General features: G+C 38.1%; 3 protein-coding genes across 3 annotated transcripts; 2 read left to right on the top strand and 1 right to left on the bottom strand.

Annotated features, from left to right (window-relative positions):
• The first annotated feature begins 1,732 nt into the window (after positions 1-1,732).
• On the top strand, positions 1,733-2,975 carry mtrfr (mitochondrial translation release factor in rescue). Its single transcript, XM_049578723.1, has 2 exons — positions 1,733-2,167; positions 2,537-2,975. The coding sequence occupies exons 1-2, from the start codon at positions 1,889-1,891 to the stop codon at positions 2,765-2,767; spliced, it is 510 nt and encodes a 169-aa protein (XP_049434680.1). The 5' UTR covers positions 1,733-1,888; the 3' UTR covers positions 2,768-2,975.
• A 1,597-nt stretch (positions 2,976-4,572) lies between these two features.
• kmt5ab (lysine methyltransferase 5Ab) lies at positions 4,573-9,994 on the top strand. The gene is made up of 8 exons (XM_049579105.1): positions 4,573-4,919; positions 5,135-5,238; positions 6,948-7,095; positions 7,407-7,614; positions 7,705-7,792; positions 7,942-8,001; positions 8,401-8,591; positions 9,025-9,994. The coding sequence occupies exons 1-8, from the start codon at positions 4,910-4,912 to the stop codon at positions 9,233-9,235; spliced, it is 1,020 nt and encodes a 339-aa protein (XP_049435062.1). The 5' UTR covers positions 4,573-4,909; the 3' UTR covers positions 9,236-9,994.
• Positions 9,995-14,866, bottom strand: rilpl2 (Rab interacting lysosomal protein-like 2). The gene is made up of 4 exons (XM_049579106.1): positions 14,339-14,866; positions 14,095-14,246; positions 11,983-12,105; positions 9,995-11,541 (listed from the first exon to the last, which is right to left on the bottom strand). Exons 1-4 carry the CDS (start codon positions 14,630-14,632, stop codon positions 11,520-11,522), a joined length of 591 nt encoding a protein of 196 aa, XP_049435063.1. The 5' UTR covers positions 14,633-14,866; the 3' UTR covers positions 9,995-11,519.
• Between the last annotated feature and the right edge of the window lie 929 nt (positions 14,867-15,795).

Raw genomic sequence — 15,795 nt, forward strand, 5'->3', positions numbered from 1 at the left:
ACTTGCTTCTTTCTACGACAAGTCAAAGCGTCTGCTGTGAAAAAAGGCATTTCAAGTGATGTCTACATTTCAGACATTTGAAAATAATCATCAATAACGTGATCACCAGCATCACCATCGAAAATCAGCATCACTAAAGAGACAGTTAATCTTTACCCATTCTCAGATGTAGAGTGTAACAGCTCTTGAAAGGCTCATCACAGACAAACAATGCACACACATAGGGCCACACTGGGACCTCTTTGAGCTCACATGAAATTTAAAAGCTGCAGCTTGTGTGTTTTTTTCCACATTGCCTAGAAGGTTTATGTCCTCCATCATCATCATCATCATCATCATCATCATCATCACCTTTATGTGTGAATAAATAACTTGTATGAGTGTGAATATCCAGGTCATTCAGGGTTAGGTAATAATGGATTACATGTCATTGGGAATTTGTAATCAGATTACAGAAAAAAGTTTATAAAGTCAGACCAGAATACATAAAAAGTATGATTACATTATAGTTACGTTGTCAAGGATTATGTGATCACATTTCTGATTACATTTGTAAAATATGGCAATTCTAAATGCTGTATTACACGTCTGTCGTGTAGGATTTGGTGTCATCTAGTTTGCAGAGCTGAAATTTGTTTCCTATGACAAGTTTGTATGAGAACAACAGTGGCCAATGCAAAACATGAATGGCCCTATCTAGAGCCAGTGTTTGGTTTACCTGTTCTGGGCTACTGCAGACCAACATGCACAATGAATTGTCATGGTTAAATATGATCAATAAAAACAAAACAACAACAAAAAAATTAGGACAACATGACGGACCTCGTGGGATTATTTTCAGGTGATTCCAAACTAATAAAAACATATTTATGGATATTTTATATAGGCTACAATAGATGCGCCTAAATCCTACACACAGGACCTTCAACTCATGCAAAGCATGTCTGACATATGGGGTTTCTTTAGACAAGCCCTCCACTGGTAATAACCAGGAGTCATTTAATATGACCAAATGTAAATGCTGAATTTGGTCCACAAAATGTTTTTTAATTGCACTGAAAATGTTTTGAGTTGTTTGAAGAGGAAAATTTTATGGAGCTTTTTTTTATTATTTCATTTTATTTATGCATTTATTTATTTGGTATTTTTATTTTCTAATTAATTAATTTATTTATTTATTTTGTGGTTGCATCCTTTTTTGTAAGGCTACAAATTGCAATATTTTCAATGATTGATTTTGAAGTATTCAGAGTATATTACTTTTTAAATAAGTTACTAATTACAAAAATAGCCATTAATTTGTATTCAGTAACTGACTTTCAAAGTAATCTGACACAATACTGTTATATGTACAGAAAGATAGAGGACATTAAAATTTATTCACACCTGATGATGGAGTGTTTATTATCCTTCACTGAAAACAGGCACCAAACATCCAAAATGCTTCACAGGACTTTGATGGTATTTTTGGCATTTTTTAGTTTCTTTGGTATTTCTCCTGTCTTAACCATCATACACGCAAAGTTATGCCTTCGAAATATCCGCCACACAGAGCCTTTGAATTAACGCAAACTTTAAAACATTTTTGCAGTGTCCTACCTGTTGGGGTTTTATTCAGCGCACCGACACAAGATGGCGGCAGAGGGTAGACAAAGACCTGTCATACTCGCCACGAAGAAAAACATAAAGCCTTCCGATTGGCTGACTGATTACAGAAACGTAGAAGAAGAGAAGACCTGAACATAAACACCACATGCAACCTCACGGACAGGAAACATAAAAGCCTGCGTACATGGATAGAAGTTTTTAGTAAAATACTTAATATTCTCGTCGTGGTGACGTAAAACGTGATGCAGCGCTGTCAGTCACTTTGTATGCTGATTTAAAGATGTCGCGGCTCCTCCCGTCTATCAGCTGTTTGTACAGTGTGTCCTGTCGGCTCTTGTGGAGAGGCTCTCCCAGTGACTCTCCTCTGCTGAGGCCGCTCCCACCTGGACTGACATGTGTTTTTGCGGCTGGTAAAAAAGACCTGATAGACCTTCCTGTCCTGAACGAGGACGAGCTTGATGAGCAGTTCGTGAGAGGATCTGGACCCGGAGGACAGGCCACCAACAAAACCAGCAACTGTGTGGTGCTGAAGCACATCCCAACTGGGACTGTTGTAAAGGTTAATGTTGTCTTTAAATGCATCTGTGTGTAACTGTCATCTCTGGTGTCTGTCAGTCCATGTGTGGTAGATATTTGGACCCAAATCAGAGTTAAGTTGTTAAATTTCAACTCTAGTGAAAGTACATTTGTTGCCATAAATCAGTCTCACCTAAAGGTCCGTGTAGTAGTGTGATATTCATCCACTGATGCACAGTTGACATGGAAATGCAGATATTGAAATTTAAGGACTTATTCATGTTTTAAAAGTTCTTTTTAACTGCTCTAAAAATAATATAATAATAATATAATAATATATTTATTTCTGTCAACCAAGATTATGTGATTTACTAACCATGTCATTTAATTTCTTGTGTCATTCCCTCTGCAGTGCCATCAAACCAGATCTGTGGACATAAATCGAAAGCGTGCTCGGGAGATCATGAGAGAAAAACTTGATGTTGTATATAAAGGAGAACTCAGTGAAGTTCTTGTAAAGAAGAAAGAGTCTGAGCTGAGGAAACAAGAGAAGAGGAGGAAGGCTAATGAGAATCTGGAGAGAAAAAGACTGTTTAAAGCAGCGCTGGCTGCAGACTCTAAACCTGGAAATGACACTGTTTAAAATGTTTGTGTGGAATATTGAATGAATACTTGAAATGTTCTGTACTTTATGCCAACAACGACTGAATAACAAAAATTGGAAAGGTACTGTCAACAGCCCTAAATCCAATTAGCTTAGCATTGCAATACACAAAACATCACATAGTTTAATACAAGACAGGGAGATTTGGGAAAAAAATGAGAAAATAAATAAAATATAGTCAAAAATGTTTGTGATGTGTAGTGCATCTTTCAATGCATGAAGCAGTGTTCTCAAAAAAATATGCTTCAAGTAAAAGCTGCAGTATGCAGTCTTTACTTGTATGTGTAATTTAACACGTTTCTCTAATATTAGCATTTGATGAAATAATTTCCCCTCTCTCATTTCCTGTAATTTGTTAGTATTGCTTTTTGTTGTAGGTTTTTAATTCTGAATTTGTCAACACTCCAAATCATTTCTTGTAGGCTCATTAGATATTGAAACTGATAAAACAAGACAGAATTGTCACAGCTGCAGCACTGATGTTTTTAACTGGATAATTTTGTAGCATAACATTTAACCTTCTTTATCACTAGACCTCAGCAAAAGCTGTCTAACTTAAATCTAAAACATAACAGACTTGACCTGTCTTGCTTGCTGCCCTTCAAACTCTGCTGCTGTCAGCTGTTCCTAATTGAAGCCTACTCCCGCAGACTCTCACAGTAAAAATAAATGTTTTTCTCCTTAAAGTAAAATACACAACTGACATTTGTGTTAATTACCTGCATCGAACATCATATCCCTAGTATCTGTAGGCTACACCCCGCCTCATTTGACTTGAGATTTCAAGTATGGTTAAAAATGATGATGTGTTGCTGTAAACAGATTTCTAATTATTTCCTTTTCATCATTAGCTGTGCTCAAAAGGGAACACCACTTAAATTAAGAATTTCAGTAAGTATCTTCTATGGCTTAGGAAGGTTCAGTCAACATTTGTGATCATGAGCTAAATTCTCTCAAAGCCAGCACCCAGAGAAGTAAGTCTCAAACTTTGGATGTCATCAAGTATAGTTTGGAGCTGCTCCATAGCCAACGAATGGGAGCCTGATTTTGTTGACCTAGATTTTTTTTTAAATACCCAAATTATCTTTATTCTTTTGTAGTGTTCTCAGGTCTCAAACAGAAAATGCCCACATTCTCAGAACATCCCCCTGGGTGCTCTCAGTGCCATCTCTAACATCTTTCCCAATACACTGTCTATGGAGCAGTTTGTGACTTCATATCCTGTGACATCACAAGTTTGAGTGTGGCACTCTAGTTTTTGGATTTGAGGGAGAGTTGCTCATTTTGACCAATATTTTTAGACTGTCTTAGACCATAGGAAACACGTGTATGAATTTTGAAAATGGCCGCTGTTCTCCTTTAAGTAAGGCTATAGGACATTTAAAGTTCTACTGATTGAATATTTAATATGATTTTCTTTCTGTTCAGTAATTTATATACCAAAAACACATTGTTTTTATGCCTAACGATATGATTGAATGATGATCATAATTATGATTATTTATTCATCTCACATCAGAGAAATTTGCAACATTGCAGTGGCAAAGGTATAGTGCAAACAGGAAGCATCAGTTTAAAAAAAAAAAGTGCACAGCAAGTATTTAAAATAAGTACACTGTACAAAAACAAAGAGCAGTATCATAAGCAACAATATAAAAACCCAAAGCAAAATAATAAGGAAGCATCAAAAAGAAGCAGAATATAATAAAGACACAGACTGAGTGCCAGAATTTACATTATTATTATTATTATTATTATTATTATTATTATTATTATAGCCTTTATTTAATTCAAGTAATGTCACTGAGATCAAGATAGACATGACTACAGCAGAGGACTACTACTCGTTTTGCTGACCGCTGTGTGATAGTCAGAACTTCGGCCAATGAGAGAACTGCTTTAATGCTCGCGTCCCGCCTGCCGGGATGAATCAGCCAATGAGAGGCGCAGTACGATTTTTAAATCCACCACGCTCTTACACGCTCCACTACACAGAGCAGCAGTGGTCATATTTTTGTCGCTGCAGAAGCAGTGAATGAAGCACACTGAGGAGCCCGTGGACACAGAGGGCTAAAATAAACTCATTCTTCGTCCTCTCTGGATTTTATTCTGGACTCTGACATGGCAAAAGGTAAACGTGTTAATGTGTTGTCGGTTTGTTGCACGTTACACTTGCTACAGTCGTCAATGTGCAGCTAATGCTAACTGGCGTAAATAGAGGACCAACTTTTTAAACACACGCAGCTTATGTTTACTAATAAACTCGCCGGTAATGGTCGGCTTGTGTTTAATGTCGGGTTAACTAGACAGCTGTGCTTACATGTATTTATTTCCATGTCTGTAAAGGGAAGAAAAGTGTGCTGAGAACCGAAAACAAGCCCGAGGACACTGTTGAACATAAAGTCAGCTTACGGAAGGAGACAAAGGAAAACAAACCAGCAGCAAACAAGGTATGGTTATTGTTTATTTTAATGCTTTTGTAGCTTTTATGTTCGACAACTAAAGAAAGAAACATGTACCATATTGTGTCAACTCAAAAGGTGACGCTGCTGTTACACGGTATCCTTCCTCAGCATGATACAACTAAACCCAGTAGCCCCAGCTGTGCACTGCCAAACCAATCACATCATAAGGTTTAGTTGTAGAAAGAAAGAGTATTCATATTCACACCATAGTTATATTGGTTTAGGGTATATAAGCTCAAACCATAGGATGTAAGCATGTGTGTCATTGTCACTAGAGAAATTGCTCAATGAACACTGTACAAGGTTTATTTACTGTGGGCTGTAAGGGTTTGAAACTATGGTTTATGTTTCCATAAAATCCACACTTAGTCTGTCCTCTGTTAGTATTTTTAAGAAGCTTTTTAAATTTTCTGTACACCTGGCACTGGTTGGGAACCCGCACATCCCTGATTTTTTATTATATATTATCCAGTAATCCTTTTTTATTTAGAACATGAGGTCGTCATGGGTGTTACAAGGTCAAAACAGTAGATTTTTCCATCTCAAGCCTTAAAATAAAAGTGAATCTTTACATACTGTATATTTCGTTTATAATCCCCAGCCATTGGGCCAATGTTGGAGTCATGACTTTCCTGCTAGTTGCCAAAAGTATTTTTAATAAATATTTATGTATGTCTGGGACAGTTTCAGGTATTTTTTCAAAGCATAATGTAGCAAATGAGTAGACTAAATCCATCCCAACTGTCTTATGAATCTTAGCTGCAGTCTCTTGCCAATATGGTTTATTTTATAGCATGCGAAGAAAACATGATAATGATTAGCCAGTGAGGCTCAGCATTGCCTCCAACAAAAGCCCCAGCTCTGTAGGCCTGTGCTGTTAGTCTAGGGGTGAGAGAGAACCACACAAGGTTTTTCCAACCAAACTCCCTCAGGGACCTTAAGTTTGCAGTAGTGATCTGTGTCTCACATATCTCTGTCCAAAACTTAGTATTTAGTATCTCCCATTGTGTACCCATTTGAAAGTATAGTAATATGGTTGTGTTAATTTATCTTTAAGCTTTGGAATTTTTTATTGAAGTAGTCCCTAACTTGCAGGTGTCTGTAGAAGTCCTGCTTTTCTAGTCCAAATGTCTTTCATTTATCCTGATAGCTCTGTAATTTTCCATTGGAGGTGACTGAATAGAAAGACTTGACATCTCTTCTATCCAGCAATTGTGATGCATACTCCACCCATCAGACCAAGGAAACTATAAAAAAAATTATTGTTCATAATTATAGTTCTTTGAGTCAGGCAAGTCAGACATGCTACTGTTACCATGGAGATGTTTACCGCTCCTATGTTGGAGTTCGCAAGCAGAGTAGTGAAGACCTCATCGTAATCTGTTTACTGTTTTCTGTTGGATCCAGTCTGTATTTTTTAAGTAAAAAGTGATGCACAGAGCATCACTGAACATGTGCAACTTGCCTCTAAATTTGGAGCGCCTTGAATTCACATGCATGTTGTTAGTGGGTGGGAGCAAATACAGTCTGCACCAGCTTCATGGTTCTAAACACAGCCTCCGAAAATATGAGGTGTCATTATTACATCTTGTCAGATTTATCTGAATGTGTATGTAAGTCTTCTGGTTTACTTTTATGAATGGTACATGGTTTTTACACTTTCTCACCAAGGTAAATAATAATTACTTTTTCAGGATTGCGTGGGTACAGTGCAGTCCACTTTCCAGAGTCTACGTAGTCCGAGCAAACCTCGATCCCCTCTGAGCGACAGTTCAAGCATGCTGATCCAGGAAGGAAATGAATGTGATGCAACTAATCCTGAAATGTCAAAGCTGAAAAAAGGTGAGTACCTAGTTAACTTTTTAAAAATGTTTTGAATTGACAAATCTGAAATACTGTTGTTTGGTCATTTCTATTACATGTGATCCCCTTGTTTTGCTGTTAACCCCTGTGTTAGTGTATGGTCAGCAGATCCACGTGTACCACAGAAAAATTTCCTGCGCGTGTGAATGGCAGCAGTGTTCACTGACCCACCATCTTATGACACAACTTAACTTGTTTTTTTTTTGGGAGGGGAAACTTCACTCTATTGATTAAGGCTAAATGTTTCAGGCAGCTGTCAATTTCATTCTGTGTCCCATTCCTCATTTTAGACGTGCCAAATGAAATAAAATCTGAGAGCTGTGAGGTCAAGGAGCAGAAGCCTGAAACTGCCTGTCACAGTCATGGGATCAGAGAACAAGCCTCTGAGCAACTCCAGCAAAAAGAGTCCACCGTGCACACAAATGGAAGGTCTGCAGCAGACACCAAAGTTTCAGCATCTAAACCTCGTCGAGCTGGTCGCAAACTGGGAGCAAAAAAGTGAGTGCAGAAAGTCAACGTCATTATCATGTGACGCTTTAACAGAAAGTTGCACAAAGTCTTACATTACCTCCATGCTTCTCTTTTCAGGACAGAGAACAAAGCTCCCCAAAACAGAAAGGTCACAGACTATTATCCCATCAGACGGAGCAACAGAAAAACTAAGGCAGAGTTGAAGGTCTGTATGAAAAATGCTCTCTGTTGGTCGCACTGTTACAAGTTAATATGTTGTCCTGTTGCACCTGCAGTTATTTACATGTTCTTTTTTTATCTGATGTGTGTGTGTCTCTGTGTGTGTAATGACCCAAATACTCAAAATGTCAACAGAGTGAAGAACACAGACACATTGATGACCTGATAAAAAACGACATTGAAGAAGGAATGAAGGTAACATTTAATGGTTCAAATGTATTAAAAACATTTCACTGCGTATGTGACAACCTACAGTGTTCCCATGTGTGCTCATTAACTGATGCTTGATGTCTGTAAGTACTAAAAAAATCCTTTCAGTGACAACAGAATTTATCAGTGGTCCAGAATTATATCTTTTGCTTCAACTGTGTGCATTTGCAGTGCTCTCCATAGGTCATTAATTTTGTGACTGATATTTTAGTATTTTCTCCTAAACCCCTGTCATTGATTAATACTTAGTAGTTGCTAGTTATGACAAAAATCACAAGCCACAATGGTATAAATCAAATTGTTTTAAGTAGTAGTAAAGCAACCCCTGCGCCATTGCTAATTCAGTAAATTCAATTAAACATTGTTGCTTTTGAATGTCGACAGATCAAACACATAGAGGGAAAAGGAAGAGGAATATTTGCTGCCGACGGCTTCAAAAAGGGAGACTTTGTCGTGGAGTACCATGGAGACCTACTGGAGCTAGCTGAGGCTAAAAAGAGAGAAGCCCAGTACGCTCTGGATCCCCAAAAAGGCTGTTACATGTACTACTTCCAGTATCAATCCAGAACGTACTGGTAAGTCCAAAGGTCACCACTTTGACATAGGATTGACATGTGGTTTCACACATAATTTCCTTCTTTGTTTAAACTGTCAACTTCCTGGGAATGATTGATTGTTACTGCACACAACAGATTAAGTACAAACTAACTGATAAAGAACAACAGGGCTTAGTTTGGTTGCATGTCATACCCATTTCTCTCCCCGTGTTTCCTGTCTTGCTCACTGGCTGTCAAATGAGGGCAAATTGCTAAAAATAAATCAATAAATCAAGATGATCTAAAAATAAAAAGAGTAAAATCTCTATTCTATGAAATGACAACATGTATTTTACCTTCTTTGGCCCCTAGCTTTCTTGATAGTCATAGTCCATAGAAAACTATTTAATGACTTCTAGTGTGTCTTGTGTTTTAATGACAGTATAATCTTTTTTTTGTTTGCATATTAAAGTGTGGACGCCACAGAGGAATCAGGCCGTCTTGGAAGACTGATCAATCACAGTAAAAACGGAAACCTTCAGACAAGGCTTCACCCCATTGACGGAACCCCTCATCTGATCTTGGTGGCTTCCAGAGACATCGAAGCAGAGGAGGAGCTGCTGTACGACTACGGTGATCGGAGTAAAGCCTCAGTCATGGCTCACCCTTGGCTCAAATACTGAATCCTCGACCACAGGTGTTTATATTTCAGATGAATTGGTGCTCTCTGCTGTCCTGTTCAGCTTTATTTAAAATATGCTATAGATCCTCAACATGCTTTTTTATTGGTATAAGAACATTTTTGTTTTAAATGGTGGCTGATGCTTTAACACAAGTGTATTTTTGCAAATGTTGTTTTTTATGATGGTTTTATTTTTTTATATGGAATTGTAGCAGACTGATGCAAGCTTGAAGAGTCTTCCTCATGGATATGTAATGTTTGACATTGTCCATGGGGTTTCCTTTCAAAATGAATATAATTGACAATTCAGTTTCACTATTGTAAATTATTACCTGTGCTGTAAGTGACGGAATAAAACACTGATGAGTTTTCATTCCAGCTGTGGCATGGTTAATGGTTAAGATCTGCAATGTAATGATGGAATATGATGCTTTAAGACAGTGGTTCCCAACCTTTTTCCTTAAGGGACAGTTTTTCTATCACAGAGTGAACTCACAACCTCAGACTGAGTGACATATTTTATGAATGTTTCATAAAATATTCAGTGCATAACAAGAAAGGTACAGGACAATGGATACACTGTACAATTAACCCAAATACTGAACAAAATAACTGTAGGAAGTTTGTTAAATGAGTGATCTGGAAGAATTTTGAGCAGATTGTTTACTGTGAATATTACATGAGATGAGTCTTCCTGTTATTTTTATTAACCTTTTATATGAATCTCTTACTCTATTGTGTATTTTTTTAGCTTTTTTTTAACAAAAACAACTTAATAGGCTTTAATACTTTTCTTCGCCCTGATGCTTGACCATTGTTCTATTAGCCCCTTGGTTATTGTAACTGGACTTTTCTGATGCAGCATGAGGCTGTTTGGCAGAGAGTTAAGGCTCTGTCAGTGTAGCTTGTGTTCAGGTCTTCACAGTATCCTCTGAGATTTTTCTTTTAGTATATATCTTGAATAATAATCTAAACTTTAAAACTAACAATTTCATTTAGTATTCTTCAAATAAATTAATAAAAGGTGAAATACAGGTCCATGAAATTTTGACAGACCCCCAGGTTTGCAGCTGACACCCTCTGCAGATATGTTGTCTTGTTTTTGTGTATTGTACCTTTATTTGACACTTGACAACTGACAGGAAAGATAGGAAGACAGGCATTTAACATGCAACACAGGTCCCTGACAGGAATGGAGCACCCCCGTGTCATATTTACATCCTTTTCAGTGCAGCTGAAGATAAAGCTACTTAATGAAGTATTGCAAAGGAGTTGGAGGAAGTGAGGATGAAAATTTAGGTCAAAATGTTGTGCCTGACTAAAATGTACAGTGTGTTGTTCAGGGACAGCAGTGATGTTAACGGTATTTAGATATGCACAACACAATAATAATTATCAAGGGGACCCTCGCTAATTATTTAGGTCTAATTTACAAAAAGAAATCTGCCATATGTTTAGACTTGAATCAATTTCCTTCAACTTTGCTCTCTAAAAAATGTAATAACATTTAAACTATTACTTTGGATTTTGGAGGGCTCTTTTTTTTCTCAGTTTGACAGCTGACAGTCGAATGACAGAAAATGTGTTTAAGATTACTAAACCAACATGAAGCCCCTTTAAGACTTATATTTGATTTATAAAAAACAAACAAAACAAAACATAACTTCATTTTTGAGTGAATGCATTCAACATAATCTCCAACACTAGTTAGATAATACTTTCCAGTTTGATTTCATATCTTCACTAAGCTTTTTTGGTAATATATATTTCTACCATAGCAACTCTATGTCACCATAAACCAGTGATACTCAACTTACAGCCTGTGGACCAAAAAGAAGAGTACCAAAAAGAAAGTACCAGGGGAGGACCCCAGACCCCGCCTCGAGAGAGGAGCAGGCTTGGCTCCTGATGTCCTCAAATCCTAGAGACAGGTCCCTGCCTACACATGACCTATGTGGGGCTGCTGTGACTGAATTTGCCTCTTTGAAAAGATGAGTGAGGACGAGTAAAGCTGTTACGTTGAATACATTTTTGTATTAATGTCTGATTATTAACTGGCCCTTGGCCTTCTGCTATATTCCAAAAGTGGCCCCCCGGCAAAGCAAGTTGAGTATCCCTGTCGTAAACCATCTCAGGTTCACATTACCAGTATAAAAATACAGTGCTTGTTAGATTGACAAACAGACATGGTAAAAAATAATCAATATAAAAGTGGTTACTTGAGGAAACTGTGCCGACAAATCCTGTTTGTCTTCTACGTGGTCAGTTCTTGTCAAAGGTTTCTCTTATTTTCGCCTGAATGAAAACCTATGAACAGAAAAGGTCCAGAGTTAGTATAAGGAGCTTGTTCCCGAACATAGTGGAACATACAAGTGCCAGAGAGCAACACTGAGTCATGGCAGCCTGTAATTACTGACGGCTGCAGTAGTCTGGCAGACACGCCACCAGTTTCCAGCTCTTTCCCTCGCTCAGTGCTCGCACAAACATCCTCAGCATCAGCATGAATTCATTGGGTCACAAGTATATCATTAGGAGACAGGAGACAGACTGTGAGAACAATCCCCCTGCTAGCCTGCTTCAACATCATGTGGCCGCTGAGGAAATGTTTCTTGAAATCTTGCCATCTGAGGTGAACAGCCCAAAATACATTTTTTACTAAGTTTCCACTACTTCTTTCAGATTACGTCTTTATTGTCTGCATCTTTTACTATTGTATTCAGTGAAGCAAGTCAGCCTGCTGGTACTCACAGTTTGCCTATGGTCGTCTTCTCTTCTTTTGCATCATTTATCGACGCTGGACTGTGCTCTATGGGTGCTGGTGTGTTCAGATCCACCTCAACCATGGCTGGTTCACCCTGTGGCAGAATCCCACTGCAGAGGAAAGTCAATGAAAACATGTTTATGCCAAGGTGTCATACATCAAGTCGAGGGGTCACACTATCAAGTTGAAGCTGTGCATGAGATTGGATTAATGTCTTCTTCAAAACTAGATCAGTGTTATCAAAAAATTATAAAGTAGCTCTGACATTGGGGCTAATTACAGCATTGCAACATCAACACAGGTCATTTCTACAGCTAATATCTGCTTAACTGAGGTGCTGACAATGTTTCAGTTTATTGTAGAAACTGGGTGAGGGTTTCTGGACCTACATCCAAAGTGCATGGAGGAGGCAGACAAATCAAAAGTGTAGAAACCCCAGCAAGACTTTTAGTAATTTGAACAACTCTATTACAATGATGTTTTGTTTTATATCAAAATTACATTTGTCAAATTATCAACAGTCCTGAAAAACTTGATAAACTATTAGCAGCAGTGTCTGAAATTAATGGCACTGAATAGGTACATAATATTGTATTATGTTTTTCCAGCAGAACTCCCACCAGGACCTTGCTTTGGTGGTCCTAGCTTGACCCTCCCAAATATCATTCACATCATCCTCAGATATCTCCAGGCCTGATTTCCTCTCTCATTTCTGTTTGACCTGGGCAGTGGAACATTTTTTGGAATTTTGTAATCTATTATATATTTGTGATACAAAATGTTTGTTGTCTTTATTCTTATATACATCAGTGCATATGTTAATCACATTAGGTTCTCTATCCTCTGTTTGTTTGATTTCTTTACTGAAGTAGACTCTGATCTGGATGTGTCTAAAAAAAGGTTATAAACATTTGGAAGCTGGTCAAAAGACTGCAAGTTATTACCATAAGCTACAGTGCAGTATGCCATTAAACCATCATTACATCCACATTTGTTTCACTACATTTCATTGAGATACTAAGGTAAGAGACTCTCAGCGTATATTTTTGTTACTTTGGTACAAACATTTATCTGCCTTTCGAGATTTCCTCGCCAAATGGTGCTTGTTAATTTCAGACCCTGGTTTGCAGATACCTGCATCTGTTCAGGGATCAAATCATTTTCATTACTGTTCAAGTAGTCTGCGAGTAATTTCATGTCAGTACAAAAATGTCCCAACTAACACTGCTCTTCCTGACTTGATATTGGTGCTCACTTTAGAAAAATCAGTATACATCACCACACTAGTGTTTTTGAGCGTTAGATGTGTACTTGTATCACTTATAGCTGGTCCAGATTTCTCCTTAGTCATTAGTTCAAAGTCCACACAGTTCAATACATTCAGTGTCATAATTGTGTTTGGCCATGTCATTGAGCTGGTTTTCTGTTTCTGTCAAGTAGCTGTCCACCATTCACTCACTCGACAGCAAGAAATGGCAAAAACCATGTGCCGGAAATTCAATGAAATTAAAAATATAGTGTGTTTTTGACAAACTTGACATGTGTGTGAGTCACTTGTGGTCTATTCAGAATGGACCTGCGACCCATGTTTGGACCATGACCCACCAGTTGGGAAGAAAACCGACATAGAAGAGTCACTGAAAAGTAGTCATGTGCATCTTAATCTTTAGTATTTTTCAACCTGGACCCTATTTTCAAATATTTTTGTTTCTCAGTAACTAATGGAGACAACTTTTGACACAGTGGGCCTACATATGGCCGAAACAGCATAGTCTCCCATTGTGATGTAATTCATTTAACAGCTCAACACAAATGAGTGCAATTCAGAGTTCACATTGGAGTAAGAGTGAGTAACAACCTTATTAGCTACATCTAAACAATCGGATGTAGTATTATACAACAACTCTGCAATAAATCCTGTCTTTTAGCTGTAAGGTCAGTTTTGAGGATGTAGATAAAGGCAGTGTTGTATTGGATTACACTATATAGTAAGGTGTTTTTAATGCTCCGTCCTCCTCGTGCATGTAAATGGAGGTGGACAGAGCATTATAATGCACACTAATAAAATAGGTGATCCCATTTCAAAGTGGACTTCTCACCTCTTGTACAGCTGAAGCTCCTCCTGAGCCACCATGAGCTGAGCCTTGAGCTGGTTCCTCTCCTGCAGCACCTCCTTCAGCTCCTGCATGGTGAAGCGCGGTCTGTTGGGGTCTGTGAGGTCCACCACCAGCTGGTTTGGTCCCACTGTTTGCTTCAGTGGCATACAGGAAGAGCATCACCAGACGTCCACTTCACATGTCTGCCAACTGTACATGACAGAGTGTGCTAAGTGGCCTTACTCACCGTGCCCTGCGCAGAGGAGCTCTCCTTGATGATCCTGTCCAGCTCAGTCTTCAAGTTGTCCCGCTCCATTTTCAGCTCCTCCAGAGACAAGTTATATTTATTCACCAGGGTTTCAAACATCTCCAACACACGGACTATTCTGAACTGTAAATCCGACACGTCATCGCCCGCGCTGCTTATTTTCAACAAATCTCGTCCGATCACATAGGAAATGTCATATACATCCTCAACCGTGAGCTCAAACGCGTCCTTCTCGAAAGCCAGCGCGGGCGACGACTCTTCACCAAACTCCATGACGACACGACACGAGTCCTAAAAAAACACCGAAGTAAGTTACAGTTAACTTTTCTCCCCCAACTGCCACCTATAACTCTCTAAATATAACGCTTTTTGTTTCCTTTTGTCCTGGGTTCAACACTTTTACTGGCAGAAGGTAACTAACTTCCACAGCGGCAGCACTTCCCCCATCACTCATCCACCAATGACGTGCCTCGCGGGACAGTAGAGGAGGGCAAAGTATCCTAGCGACAGGTGAGTACAAAGATCGTATAACTCAAGATGATGCCCTCAACACGCTTTGTTTTACACGTCAAAGAAAATAGGATGATGTAAGTCGTGGGAGTGAGACCTCTTGGTTTTTAACTTCTCTCAGGATCAGGTGAGAAAGCACGTGATTTGATGTTTTTATTTTTGTTGTACTCTAGTTTTCTTATACTTGCTCACTCACACTGCTTTCCTTCGTTATTGCCTCTTTTTAATTTTCAAGATTCAGGACCACATATTAAAACATACAAACGTAAACGTACACAGGGTATATGTCACTTCTTTATTGTATATTTTGTTATATACTTCATTAAGAATGTAATACACATACTAATAGTGCACTATATCTTATAATCTATGCTTTATCGCTGTTCTGTACTAAATCATGTTATACAAAATTACTACATTTTACCTACACGGTTTTCTGTTATCCCAATCACTATTACCAGCGTCAGTGTGTAATCTATTATATTGTTTTATCACAATATACACAATATTATAGTGTTGTCAATAAAAACTAAACAGTTTCAATACTTATTTTCCACAGTATCAATATGATTTAAAAATAAATTCTAAGCCCTCGATGTCAGTTTATCCCTGTGGTATCGAAAATGGTATCAAATACCTATATCCTCCTGAGATGCAAACTTTTGTTTGGTATGCATTTTTAATTTCTCCTAGCTATTTGGGATCAATAGGACCCGATGAATATAGAAAACTAAACATTGCAGATGATAGTTAAGCTCCAATTTCCTCAGACGAGACAACAATGAAGTCCCAATGTCCTCAAATAAAAGAACAACAAAGTTCCAATGTCTTCAAACAAGTACTTCCTCATCAACAGCAGCTTAGCTTGTTACTGTTGCTAAAATTGGTCAAATTTCATATCAAACTACAAACATTATTTGTCATGA

This window comes from Epinephelus fuscoguttatus, linkage group LG6 (assembly GCF_011397635.1).
Source record: "Epinephelus fuscoguttatus linkage group LG6, E.fuscoguttatus.final_Chr_v1".
NCBI classification, from domain to species: Eukaryota; Metazoa; Chordata; class Actinopteri; order Perciformes; family Serranidae; genus Epinephelus; species Epinephelus fuscoguttatus.